The sequence below is a fragment of the Dermacentor variabilis genome, chromosome 9 (assembly GCF_050947875.1).
Source record: "Dermacentor variabilis isolate Ectoservices chromosome 9, ASM5094787v1, whole genome shotgun sequence".
In the NCBI taxonomy this organism is placed as follows: Eukaryota; Metazoa; Arthropoda; class Arachnida; order Ixodida; family Ixodidae; genus Dermacentor; species Dermacentor variabilis.
Genome location: NC_134576.1, coordinates 44,780,430 through 44,794,838, shown reverse-complemented (window position 1 = coordinate 44,794,838; position 14,409 = coordinate 44,780,430). Strand labels below are relative to the sequence as shown.

Here is a 14,409-nt window from a genome sequence, read left to right as displayed (position 1 = left end):
AAACGCTATTATGCGAAATCAATACATGCAGGAGACAATTAGGACATTTTTCTTGTTTCTTTAAAGAAAGCAGTCAAATCACTAAGAAAGCTTCGCTCTTAAGAATCATCGCAGGCATCCAATAATTGTCAAGCCATACATATATTCAAGATTCACCATAGCACTTCGTGTGTGTCAACCAGAGTTTCGTAAAACTATCCGCACGTGTCATCTCTGAAAAAGTTCACCGAATTTCTTTTGTCGACTGCGCAAGAAAATTAACCGGCAAAAAGTTATTGTTTTATCTGTAATCATCTTTGTCACGATCATACGCTTATTTTTATGCCCCTTGTCGGATTAAGGCACGCCCCAGCAATCTCCAATTATCCCTGCACATGAGTTGCGCTTGCGGATTTCATGTTGTGCCTGCACATTTTTCAATTTCATCCGCCCATATAATTTTGCGCCATCCTCGACTGTGCTTCCTTCACACCCATTTTGCTAGCTTCATGGATCTTCGGTTATCTGCCCGAGGCTGTATATAACCTGCACAGGCCCATACTTTCTCTTCTATGTCAACTAGAATACCGGCTACCCCCGTTGCTCTGCGCTTCGCTATCGGCCAACATTTTTCGTTCCGTTGCTTACCGTGCGTTCCTTAGGTTGTTCGCAAGCTAATAGGATATAGTAGATAGGATTGCGCATATTGACCGTGAGTATGCGGGCAAGTATTTAGCAAATTAATGTAACAAATTTTTTACTCAAGGTATTTCACACTGCGAAGACGTAAGCAATATTCATCTAGTGATAAATATCCCTCTACTCTCTTTTTCAAGCCAGTTTGCCAAAATGAAATTATTACGCTCTTCTTTCTGTTATGTAATAGCACGTTCTGTGACGCTAATGCCTACAGTTAAATAGCATTAAACATACCCCTGACATTGTTGCCTATCCCGTTAATCACATATACATCCTACTTATTCAAACGTCCACTTTTCCTTCAGACATACAGATTGGAAAAGTCGCTGTTATATATAAAAAAGAAAGCAAAACTGAATTCGGGAATTCTGGACGAATTAGCATACTGCTAGTTTTTTAAGGGAACTCGACAAAATGAATACTTTTAAAGGAAATATAATATTATTACTGACTGTCAGTATGGATTCAGCAGTAACCGCTCTACAGAGCTCGCCCTTCTGCACCAAAAACAATTCATCTTAGGAAACTTTGAAAACAAGAGCATTATGTTAGGAATTTTTCTTGATTTCATAAAAACACGGGGAAGGCGCGGCATAGCAATTCAAGAGGATGAGAAAAACGAGAACAAGGTAAAAGCGGGAGCCAACGTTTCGACAAGCGGACTTGAAAAGTCCAAGTGCACAAGTGGACCTTCAATAAGACAAGTCCACTTGTCGTAACGTTGGCTCCCGCTTTTACGTTGTTCTCGTGTTGCTCATCGTCTTGACCTCACAAAGGCATTTGACAAAATAGATCATGGCACACTATTTGAAAAACTTGACTTCTATGAATAAGAGGTTATCTTTTGCAACTAGTGAAATTATACCTTTCTTCCCGAAAACAGTTTATTTTCATGGACAAATTTAGGTTAACTACGCAAGCTGTGAGTTGTGGTGTACCACAAGACAGTATCCTCGGACCATTGCATATTAATGTCGATATTAATGATCCGGTCAACATTGATAGTAATGCTCGTTTCATAATATTTGCAGACGATACCACTATACTCTTTGAAGGCGATATCTTTATTAACTTAGCAGTACAGGTGAATACATCTATCGACAAACTGATAGCTTGGTGCGACACAAATGTGTTGAATACTAATCTTAACAAACCTAAGGCAGTCTGTTTTCGCACGAAAAATAAAAACAATGTGATATCACTGCTATACTATCGTACAAGGGAGACATTATAGAAATTGTACAATCTTTTAAATTACTGGGAGTGCATTTTTCAGAACAAATGTTCTGGGGCCGACAGATAAATCATACTGCCATGAAATCCTTTCAAGTTATAAGTTTTGTAACACGCCACAGGTATGCCCTGTCGCATAAAGTTGCTTCTGTATAATTCCCTATTCTGCTCTTATCAAAATTACTGTACATTAGTGTTAGCGACCACCACCACTACAGACTTCATATAGACATCGGTTGCACAAAAAATAATTCTTCGTATTGTGTATGATATACCTTACCGATATAGAACCAGACACTCGCTTAATGAGCAGAACATCATAGATACATTAAATTTATATGCTTACAGGTTATTGCGCAATGATAGGAAATAACAACAAGAATGCTAGGGTTTATATCCAAGTTAGCGTCTTTACATCCTTTGAAATCTTCGTATCCACTCCAACAGATGACAGTCTGGGCGATGCCGACTGCACGGACAAATTACAATTGCGAGATGATCAGGTTCCAGTTACCCGAGCTTCTAAATTAACTGAATAACTCGAACATTTCCCTTAAGGACATTTGAAATGCGCATCTACGCAGTTACATTATTGGTTGTAGCGTAAAAGAAACCGCTTCTTAACGTCGCCCATCGACCCCCCCCCCCCCCCTCGATGTCTCTCTAGATAAATAAACATGCTACAATTCCCAATATACGTGCAGAGTTATTGTTCCGCCAAATTATTTCGACCATTTTCATTCTTCTTTTATTTTATCTCTTGCTGCAGGCGTTCAAACTCCATTTGCATGTTTCTTAAAGGTACGTATAACATGTACGAGGCAAAATGAAAAGTCTCGAAATGTATTTCAGTTATTCTTTCTATTTGGAATAAGCTATCTGCTAACACGAATGTAAACGTATGATGTTCCCTGCTGTTGCCTGCTGTGAAAGATTGGAGACCTTCGTCAAGCGTTCCTTGTTTTTAGTCTCACACATTCCATGAACCCCTGTAGGGATGGGAAATAAATAAATAAATAAATAGATTATTATTATTATTATTATTATTATTCTTATTCTCCTTCTTCTTATTATTATATACGTTTCGTATAATGCTCACCTGAGGTCGTAGAAAACAGAAAGACACATTGCCTTGCGCGTTTATAGTTGGGTTTGTACAAGACGCGGCCATTAACTTTTGTCTAAGCCTTAGGAGTAGCGCTCAGCAGCATGCGCCAGGTGTTTAAACCAGCGCACTGATGCTCTTTCGAGCGAACCGGTCAGAAGCTCCCGTAGAGCTGGGAGAGAGAGAGAGAGAGAGGTGAGGGGTAGAGGGCATGCTCGCAGCGGCCCCGGAAGTTCGACGAGAGGCCGCAGCAACACCCCGCATGTCTGTGCCGCAAAGAGCGTACCGCAGACCGACCGTGATCACGTGCGCTTACGATTCGGTACTCACAAATGTTGCCGCCATGGCAAAGGCCGAAGTAGCCAACCGCAGAGTCGACGTGTTCATGAACTCGAGGGACCACTTGCCTTCCAGCACGTAAATGCCTTTCATGAAGGCGAGAACCGCTGAGCACAACGCCAAAATCTGGAAGAGAAAAATTGAGGACCCATGGGTGGCTCTCGCGAAATACACTTGCAGCTATGTTACATGAGGAATGAAGCGTATGGGGAACGTTACATGGGGAATGAAGCGTTACAGGCCTGAATATACAAAATTGACGTTTATAAATCTTGTCGATATTGTTCCATACGCGAACTGCTAATCTTTTTTGCGAAACTATTTATGCAAGTGCAAGTAAGCTTCCGTCATGTTCACTGTCACTGTGCTCGTGGCGCAAGCAGTAGGTGTCGGCTATGTCAGGAACTTGTTCAAGACTTTATAAAGAAGGCTTAGGTTCTTTTACATAATTATGATTGAAAAGGTCTGAAAAGGAAATGCATGTTCTGGAAGTCCATGGATGTCATGCCAGATACCACTACGTCGTATTACTGTCAATTTTTTGCAGTGTGGATACGCGGTCTTGGCGTGTGATACACCACAAACTGACACCAACGTATCACGAATTCTCGAAGCCCTCTACAAGGGCTGTTCCGATTCCATCGAATTATCCCTCGGCTGCGATGAGTTTTCCAGCAGACTGCATTCCAGGAATTTAAATACAGGAATTATACGCGAGGAAAAGCAAGGTGGCCTACTAGATAACCCTTCACATACTAATTTTTAAATGCGCCGTAAGTACTAAGGAAAGAATCTCAGTATCTATCTCTTGTGTGACTTTCCAGAGAAGCGCCCGCTAATACATAAGGAAATGCAAACATATGCGCATATCTAGAACATTATTAGTTTCGTCTATTTACCACATGAATAATACTTCTATGGAGACTGTGTTCTCGAACAAATACACATCACACACATACACATCAACAACATACACATACACATACAACAAATACACATCGACCAAATGGCATTCACATCACATCAAACCTCTGTTGAGTACACAGTATTTTCTATATAATTGAGAACGCTAGCCGAATTTTGGTACACCTTCGTCGTACCTTGATCTATAATATCAGACATGTACAAAACACTCATTCACTCGAAACTAGAATATGCTGCCTCCGTTTAGTGTGCAAGCCACGAAAACCTAATTCGCTCACTAGAAATAGTTCAAAATAACTCTACACGATTCATTCTTGATTAAAACAGAACAGCAAGCGTATCCTCCATGATACCATGTCTTGACCTATCATTCCTTGCATACCGTCCTAAGTTGTTTCGGTTGAGCCTTTTTCACGCCATATTTCATCATCATCATCTTCACAATGGGTTTATATCACCTCCTCACTATGCTTCATCTCACCCAGATTACGCACTAAAAGTTCGAATTTAATTTTTACAGAACTGACGCTTTTTTCCCGGTCATTCTTACCACGCACATCACAAGAATTCATTCGCTTTCCTCCACATGTGAGCTCCATCACAAATCACCCACTGTTCAAGAACGCCTTAGCTAGCATCGTGTGATTAGAATTTCATATATAAATATATATATATTGTTCCACGTGCAACCCACTCCCCTTTGGCCCTGAGGGTATGTTAAATATATAAACGGTGACCTTCTGTCGTTGCACCTATTTCACCACAGTCGGTCTACATAAATACTCTTGGCGTAAAACAGCGCACATGTTGCCTTATCCCGGTAATATTCATAGGTGGTGTTCAGCTATAAAGAGGGCCTCCGTCATAGCAACCATGCTGTGAAGACAAAGAAAGAAATGAATGCACGCGCCTGCTACGAAAATTCGATCGATAATCAATCAATCAATCAATCAATCAATCAATCAATCAATCAATCAATCAATCAATCAATCAATCAATCAATCAATTTATTTCAGTATCAAAGACACTTGGTGGGTACAGACAAAAAGCCATTCATCAGGCTTGACGAGGTCTGCGCCCCAGAATACTGGCAGACAGGGCGCATAACAAATACAGCACGCCAACAACATTTCGATGTGAGCACGTCAGTAATGATGCAACGAAACTTTCGCCCAGCGCACCAACCTACAAACCACAGCGTCGCCGGTTTCGGCGTTGCAGCGTACGATATTGGCGCTCACACTCTTTTACCTAATATCCATATATACTACTGAAAGCTTTAACACAGGCCACACCAGTACCACACCGCATGCAGCTTCTTTATGTCCCACCACTCTCCAAAACAAAGTTTCCTAGAAACACCAACATGGGGTCACAGCTATGAGTGACTGTAATCGGCCGGTTCTCTACGAAATCTTCCTGCTAATTGGACATTGATGTATTAGGCTCTAGACCTTTAGGTTGTCTCCGACTGCACACAAAAACAATGCAACCATGCTGCGAAAGAATTGTCATGGCTTTCAGACTAGACAACATGACAAGAAGACATTTGATACTCGGTGGCCATGACCATTCGCACGTGCTATGCCAGTGAGCTTACTCTGTCAGAGCTTGCACCCGCTTGAATTAAACGCGGAACCTCCACAGGACGACCACTTAAGATATTGAGATCTTGAGTTTCGGCAGTCATTTGTACGTTGGGTCTAAACTCCGTGGGCTGACAAGGAGTGAGTGAGTTAGAACTTTATTTAGGTCCTGAGGGGAAAGCAATCCGGCGGCTCCACCGAGGTCGGGGCCGGTAGGCAGAGTCCTTCGGCGACGGCCCGGGCCCTCTGGACAGCCTTGAGCTGAGCGATGAGCTCTGTGCTTCTGAGCGCTGAGTCCCAGGAAGACTGGTCGGGAAAGTCCGTGCTCGCGTTGGCAAGGCACAGCCAGAGCATGTGGTCAAAGTTGTATTCGTGGCCGCACTGTGGGCATTCAGTAGGAAGGTCACGATTGATCCTGCTTAGTGTTGTTGGTGTGATGTGTGTCGTAGTCTGCAACTGTCTGTTAGTGACGGCCGGTGCTTTTTTGAGCTTTGGGTGAGGAGGAGGAAAAATTATTCGTGATAACCTATGATTTGAAGTGATTTCGTGGTATGATACGAGCGGGTCTTTGTTGTCTAGGTCCATCCAGGCTGGGTTGAAGCGAGAGGGCGGACCGCAGACGCGGAATGCGAGCTCTCACGCCAGTTGGTGTGCTCGCTCGTTCGGATTACAGTCAGGAGGTCCGGAAATGTTGCCCATGTGGGCCCGGAACCATGATATGTGTGGGGACGTGAGGTTGTCTCCTCCCGTTTCTTGGAAGAAGATGGTATTGATAACCGTAGCTGCTTTCCTAGAGACGAGGGCCGACGAGATGGTTCTAATAGCTGTTCTTGAGTTCGAGTAAATGACTGACGCTCCTTTGCAGCTCCGAAGGGCCACCGCGATGGCCATTTCTCCTGCTTCGTGAGTGAAGTTGGTAACTACCGTGGCTGCGTTGACGAGTGAGCCATGGGCGTCCACCACAGAGACCGCGTAGGCGCCTCGATTCCAATAGCTGGCCGCGTCAACGAAGAGGACTTGCGTTTCGTTACGTTTGATGTTGTCAAGGATTGCCTTCGCTCTCACTTTTCTCCGCCCTTCGTTGTGAGTGGGGTGTATGTTTCGTGGGATTGGATCAACGGTTATTTATCTCTTGGCGTTCGTGCATAGTTGTGACTTCTCTGACGGCATGAACAGGAGCTGTATGCCTGCTTCTTAGGCGCCCTTCGTGTGTTGAGTGTTCGTGTGGCTAGGCGTTTCTGGCAACCGAGCGAAAAAGCCCCTCGAGCGAACGCGGAGCGCAGCGGGAGGTGAAAGACCGCGACAGCGTAGAGAGCGTGAGGAGGAAAGCGCAGGAGGAGGAAAGCGCAGGAGGAGGAAAGCGGAGCGCCGCGCGAGAAGTGCTCAGAGGCGGCGACCAGAGATGCGGCGAGCGGGCCCACCGGTACCATATATAGAAACAAAGTGATGCCGTGGGCTTCGGACCCACTGCGCATGGGCTGCTTCGCCTGCGCCGGCGCCGTTAGAGATTGCGCTCTGCGCGAGCCACGCATGCCCATGTTCACGGTTTCTTTCTGAAGAATCAACGACGAAACCGGTGGAAATGCTACGCCTGTCGCTGCTGTTAAATGAGCTGCTCAGTGCCGCCGCCGAGAGGACCCTGTTGCTGACAAATTCTTTGCCGCAATATATCGCGAATTCAAAGCACCTAAACAGCTGCGCTCAAGATTCGCATTAGGGAGCATCGTTATAATCGGTGAATCTTTTTGCCATTGAAATCAGCTCGTTATAAGTGAAATGAAACATTGCTTGTGCGCTCGCTCTATGCCACCCCCCCCCCCTTTTTTTTTTTACGAGTTAAACTGAGCGTTTCGCATCTGCCAGGCACCCACACCTGTTCCTGAAAGCTGCTGTGAAACAAAATGCAGAAGTCGAATAGGAAAGCTTGTAGAGGTGGTGTAGATTCTAACGCGGTAGCATAAAGGAAAATACGTAGTTGCAGTTTTCTTCTACCCGCATCAAATTCGCCGCAATGTAAAGTGCACTGGCAAACGACTTAATGGGACAGTCGTGTTTACCGCTCCTGAAGAAGTCTGACATTTTTGCCATCAAGTCAACGTTACGAGCGTTGACCTCAAGCCCTAGCCAAAGATGAACTACCAAGTACAAAGGCAAGTTCCTGCGGGGTGGCGAAGGCGTAGTTTAGTATAATTGGTTTCGTGCAACAGTGAGTATATGCGACGAGAGCAGGAGGTTGCGGACGCAGACAAACATGGTCGCCCGGACACTACCTTCATTCTTCGTCTTCCTCTCTTTTCACACAGCGTCGTCCTGTCATCCGTTAAATATATTTGTAGGAGAAACTAGTGAGTTGCCCCAGAAATGTCCTCGGGAACATAGGCGTGTAAATGCACCTAACAAACAAAAAGAAAGCGCTCGCGATACGTGTGTCTAATGCGTTCTTGCTTCCTTGTCTCCTGATGTCACATACACTCCTCCAATGCTGAACTAACTTGCTCAACTGCTTGTGTTGTCCTCGAAAACAAGCGTATAATATAAAAGGGTTGTTATTGTTCACCTTGGGGTGCATTGTCCCGATTGTGGCCAGTGGAAGCTTTTTTATTAAGGGATTCTGACAGCGAAAGGAAAAGATAGAATTGAAAAATATACAATCCCGAAACATTTCGAAGCAGGGTAACCGTGTGTCAGTGTGGGTTCGCTTTCTTTGTCAAATAAGCTGTGTGATTTATTATCGCGGAATAAGTGACATATGCAGCGTGTCGGTTTTCGCAGGTTGCATTTTGTCGTGCCTCGCTTCAGCTTTCTTTTCCTGCCCATTTACGCTAGCGCTCAGAAAAATAAAGTTCAACTGTTAGTTCAGCGTTGTGTCTGTCTAGTTTGCCGTGCTTGTCTAACGCCCCGGGAAGCCACCGATCCCCTATAATCCATCCATCACTTTCGCGTGTACATGGCAGAGATGTCCGTGAGATAGAGTTGTTCTGTCAAAGCACAAGAAAAAAAAACATAAAATAACGAAAATAATGATGTCACAGATTTTCGCCATAGCGAAATGTGGAGATCTAGCCAAGCACCTCGTAGAAAGAGTGATGCCACAAACGCTTTTTGACTGCATAGTGACGGCCTAGTTCGTGATCGCTACGCGAACGGCAGCGTGGACGCTTAGACGTTCTATTTATACTCGTCGCTCCTCATCATGGAACGCAAGCATGTGTTGACATTTAGGAAAGGGCGGACACTCGTCACACAATACGCGGGACTCAAGTTCCTTCACGTATGAAATGATTCATCCGTGTTGTGGTAAACGTGGTAGGCTTTAGCGCACATTCCCTACCCATGCACTGTATCAAGGACACTGCGGACATGAAACTGATGCATCGACCTGCGAAAGGCAGCATGCGATCGCGCTCACTCACCGTCTGCGCGACATCGAGCAGCGTGAACCGCGGTCCACCGGGGGCGCTCGGGTAGTTGTTGTGGCGCGCCTGCTGGCGCGCGAGCAGCACGGCCGCACCGAGACTGAAGCAGGTGAGTCCCTGCGTCGCCACCACTGAAGGCACGTCTGTGGATGCCACCTGCATTTCAAAGCGCGAATGAGAACTCCGGCCCCTTGAGGGACGGCGTCAATTACGTCTTGAACGACTATATTCCAGCCATATGTCAGGTGCGTTTAACAGTGTCCCAGTAAGGCTGAGCTTGACTTGAGCCAAATGAAGAAGCAAAAAAAAAAGCAGTTTTGTATCTTGCACTGAGTGAAGGAGGCTAAACAAGCGGAAAGAGTGACATAACAAAAGAAAAATAGCAATAGTTGCTCGCACACCTGAATGTGCGCACTGAGTATACAAACGGCCACAGAGAGCTATGTAGTTCACAGTATCATTTATCCTGTAGACGTTGGAGTGGTAGAGACGCTTATTCCCGTGTCATTTGTCGGGTTTTCTGATTTTGTCTCACTAAGCAGTAGATTTCATGTCATCATGTGCAACCAACACACCTTAACCTAAACCTTGCTGTGCACCTCGTAAGTTGTGAATCAGTTACGGAGAAGAAAATCTTCGTAAACTATAATTATAGAGAAAAGGTCGTGGTTTACCAAAATTATTATTTTTGGCATTTTCGACCTTCTGAAGAAAGGAATCTAAAAAAATCTTGTGCTGCATCATCTAAGACATCCTCCTTTTCACGATAGCCTCCTGAACTCCCACCAGCACGTTACTTGCGGCGCTTACGCAACACGGTCCTTTACAAAACTTGTGCAAAAAAATTATGGGGTTTTACGTGCCAAAACCACTTTCTGATTATGAGGCATGCCGTAGTGAAGGAAATTTGGACAACCTGGGGTTCCTTAACATGCACCTAAATCTAAGTACACGGGTGTTTTCGCCCCCATCGATATACGGCCGCCAAGGCCGGGATTCGATCCCGCGACCTCGTGCTCAGCAGCCTAACACCATAGCCACTGAGCAACCACGACGGGTAAAACTTTGGCGTTGTAGGACTGAATTACAAGAAGAGTGTATAGATCGACTAGTATGGTCACCACAAAAAGCGCCTGCTTGCGTGCGCGTGAGAGAAAATATAACGATAAGTGGAAAAGTTTAGCCTGAAAACTGGTACGGCATGCTGCTTCAGGACTTATTCGTGATGAGGGATGAAATAACAAGAGTAACACAAACGAAAAGAAACTCACGAGAAGGGCACTAACACACAAACTCGAGATGGCGAGCAACAGGGAGCATATATAAGTTAAAGAAACTGTGGAAATGGAACCATGGCATTAGCAATAAACAAGATGTTATCTATTGAAATGACATGGCGGCTTGCGCTAGTTAGTCTACGTTAATGGCGATTCATGCCGGAGCGCTTGTCGTATTCGTACGCACTCTAGCCTCCTGTCTATGTCGTTGCTCCTGAAAAATCTATATTCTCTCCATCTAGAAGAAGAAAACAAAAAGCACAGCAAATCATTGTTTTTGAGAAGTATATGGAGTGCATTTTTGCACAGGAACATTTGAACATATGTTTTTATTCTTATTTGAGACACGAAACAGCTTACGCTGTGACTAAGGGTGCGATAGAATACAAAGTTAAGGTATCTGGCCAGCTTTAGGAAACCAGAGCTGCGACTTGGTTTCCTATTCACCGAACGCCCCCATTCATTAAACGCCGTCACGTGGTTCCAAAAGCAACCACGCAACATGCAAAAGCCGCCACTAATGCATAGATAAACAAAGGTGGCCAAGTCATTGCAACCGTGCCGCTACAATTTGGCACTTTCTTCGATGACCAGCGTCAAGACGACTGCTTCAGAAATTAGGCTTCCTGTTCTTTTATTTTAAAGCTATAATCGCGCGATGAACACCCTTTCTTTCGTATTTTAAACTCATCTGCGGCTGCTTGTTGGCATGTGTTTCGACTGTTGCCGCCTCTAAGACGCGTTCCCCAACAGCTGGCGTGCTAGGCGACACCTCGACGCATTAAACGGGTTACGTTTGTACAGAAGAAACCGAACAACTACCATAGCTAATAGGTTCATCCTTTTGTCAATGTGGTTCTCTATAGTATCATATAATACCAGTAGACCACGGTGGTAGCGTATGTAGGTCACGACCATTCATGTCGCGACGAGGTTGGCTCTTGGAGACGTGACGGGTGGCTTTGCCTCAAAATCTTGATTCATTGATAACAAGCTTCTGGTGCAGTGGCGTAGCCAGAATGACTTTTCTGGGAGGGGGAGCGTGGTAATTAATCTGCCAGGGGGAGGGTGGGGAGGCAGGCATGGTAGGTGTCATACTAACACAGAAATTTCGCGGGGAGGGCGGGCGAGGCGAGAGGCACATTGCCAGTGTTTCCCCTAAGCTATGCCACTGTTCTGGAGTAATAGTCTGCATAATTATTAAAGTTGTAAAAATCTTGGGGGAAAGAGAAGGCGCAGAGCGAAAGTTGCGACGTAAGTAGCCATGTACATAGAACATACATTACATACATACATACATACATATACATACATTGTACACATGTACAATGTATTGGTTATGTTGTTGGTATGAGTGAAAAAAAACATTTAATTGTAGGGTTTTACATGCTAAGACCACAATCTCACAATGAGGCGCGGTATAGTGGGAGACTCCGGAATAATTTAGACCACCTGTGCTATTTATGTGCACCAAATGCACTCTACACGGGTGCTTTTGCATTTCGGCCCCAACGAAATGCGGCTGCCACGGCCGGGATTTGATTCCGCGAACTCGTGCTTAGCAGCGTTACGCCAAACGCATTAAGCAACCACGGCGGGTGGTATGCTTGAACCAATTGGGAACATGAAATATGTGAACAGTAAGTTAATTAAATGAATGTGCTGAAGCTATAGTGAGACTGTTGATGGAGTAAGTTCGCGAAGAGAAGCTAAGGTGGCACGTGGGGAAAACCAATGAGCTTGTTCAATGTCAAGCTAAATTTCTCGTCATTAATGTACCTTAAGGAGGTTGTTCTGGAGTGGACGCGTCCGTTGAGCTCTTTAAAGTGCGGTAAACAACACAATCATCGGTGAAGAAAGGCGTGTAAGAGGAGACGTTAAGTGGCACGTCAGTTATTTATATTAGGCAGAGGAGTGGCGCAATAATGGTTCCTTGCTTTGCGTCAGATAAGGCAAAGAGGAGATTAGTCTGCGTGATGAGAGTTTACGTGGACAAATTTTTCACGGTTAGTTACAAATGCTCGAATCCATCGTACAACGAACTCATGTAAGTTTAAGCAGGAAAGTTTAAGTAAACATCGAGAATTCGGTACTTTGTGAAAGGGCTTTTAAAAGTACCAGCACAGGAGATCTGCAGTAATGTTGCAGTCGAGGAAAGACTGAATGTCGTGGACGAAGAGATTGAGTTGAGTTTCACAAGTCTTCATGCATACTACGTTGGTTAGGGTGGTGGAAGTTCACAGCTGGCGGGAAGTTATCAACAACATTAGAATAAATAATTTGCTCCTTACGCTTTGATCAGATGCTAGATACATAAATATGGCGATAATTCTTAAGCTAAGATATTGGCTCCTGCTTTAAAACAGGAATAACCACACCAATCCGCCAGTCGGGAGCTTAGGAGCGCCTATCTAAGGAGCATCTTTCGAAATACATGGAAAGGAAAAATATAATGTTGATCAGCATTCACGGCTCGATATTTCATGATGTTCGTCTGCACTAGAAAAATTAAGAAAGGACGAGCGGCTGCAGAACGCGCCTTTTTAATTAGGCCGCTCAGACACAGTAAGCTTAAGCAGGAAAGTTTAAGTAAACGGCGAGAATTTGGTACTTTGTGAAAGGGCTTTTAAAATTACCAGCACAGGAGATCTGCAGTAATGTTGCAGTCGAGGAAAGACTGAATGTCGTGGACGAAGAGATCGAGTTGAGTTTCACAAGCCTTCATGAACACCAACTTGGTTAGGGTGGTGGAAGTTCATGGCTGACGGGAAGTTATCATCAACATTAGTATAAATAATTTGCTCCTTACGCTTTGAGCAGATGCTAGATACATAAATATGGCGATAATTCTTAGGCTAAGATGTTGGCTCCTGCTTTAAAACAGGAATAACCGTACCAATCCGCCAGTCAGCGAGAAGATGTTCCCACGACCACCTGTACAAGATCAGTCGTCTACCTCATCGCTCATTTTTGGGCGACGTGCCTTTGGAAGCTCGGACCAGCGCGATTTCTGGGAGAGCTCAACGCCAGAAGCCATGGACTCTGACAGCGAGTACACCGTAGTCATGGACCGCCGTATGAAGAAGATGCGCCGTATGTCGACTGAGGCGACTTCATCGCATCAGAGTGAGCCAGAATCCTTCATGGTTTCTTAGGTGTCGCTCTCTACGTCACACGGCATGAACTTCCTCAGCAGGCAGTTTCTAACCGAATATTTTGGAAGTGTGGCCCCTGGGCAAATTAACGAGATCAGGATCAACGCTCGCAAGAACATCCTGACAATAGATGTGAAAAATTCCGCAATACTTGAGAAGTTAAAAACCATTCCACAGTTAATCGCAATCCCTGTCCGCCCCTTTATTACTCACGGGAAGGAGACCACTGGAATAATTTCCGACGTGGAGCTTGAAATCAAGCATGCGGACCTCAAGAGTCTTTTGAGGTCATCGGTGCGCATTCTTGAGATTCACCGCTTCGGGCACTCCCGATGTATCAAGTTAACGTTTGCTTCTTCGACATTAGCAGCGTCTATCAAAGTGGACTACGTTAAACACCGAGTACGGCCATTCGTTCCGAGGCCTATTCAGTGCCGGAAATGTCACAAGATAGGACACGTGAGCGCTCTTTGTAGAAGCAAAGCCACCTGCTCGCGTTGCGGCGAAGAGCATGATACCACTGACTGTGAGGCGTCCTCATTTGAATGTCCCAACTGTACTGGCTCTCACGAAGCGACTTCGAAGGAATGCCCGAATATGAAACAGGAGGTTCGTATTCTTCGAAAAATGGCAAGAGACCAATCTTCACGTAAAGAGGCTGCTCAATCTGTTCGCCAAAGGGACCAACTTGGTCAC

General features: G+C 45.0%; 1 protein-coding gene across 1 annotated transcript in view; it reads right to left on the bottom strand.

Annotated features, from left to right (window-relative positions):
* Window positions 1–14,409, bottom strand: part of LOC142592648 (multidrug resistance protein mrp-7-like) — a 226,056-nt gene that overhangs the window by 196,368 nt on the left and 15,279 nt on the right. Inside the window, exons 2-3 of the mRNA XM_075704207.1 lie at window positions 9,279–9,437; window positions 3,347–3,481 (exon numbers count right to left, since the gene is read on the bottom strand). Coding sequence (XP_075560322.1) covers window positions 3,347–3,481; window positions 9,279–9,437 — 294 coding nt within the window. The remainder of the gene's footprint in view (window positions 1–3,346; window positions 3,482–9,278; window positions 9,438–14,409) is intronic.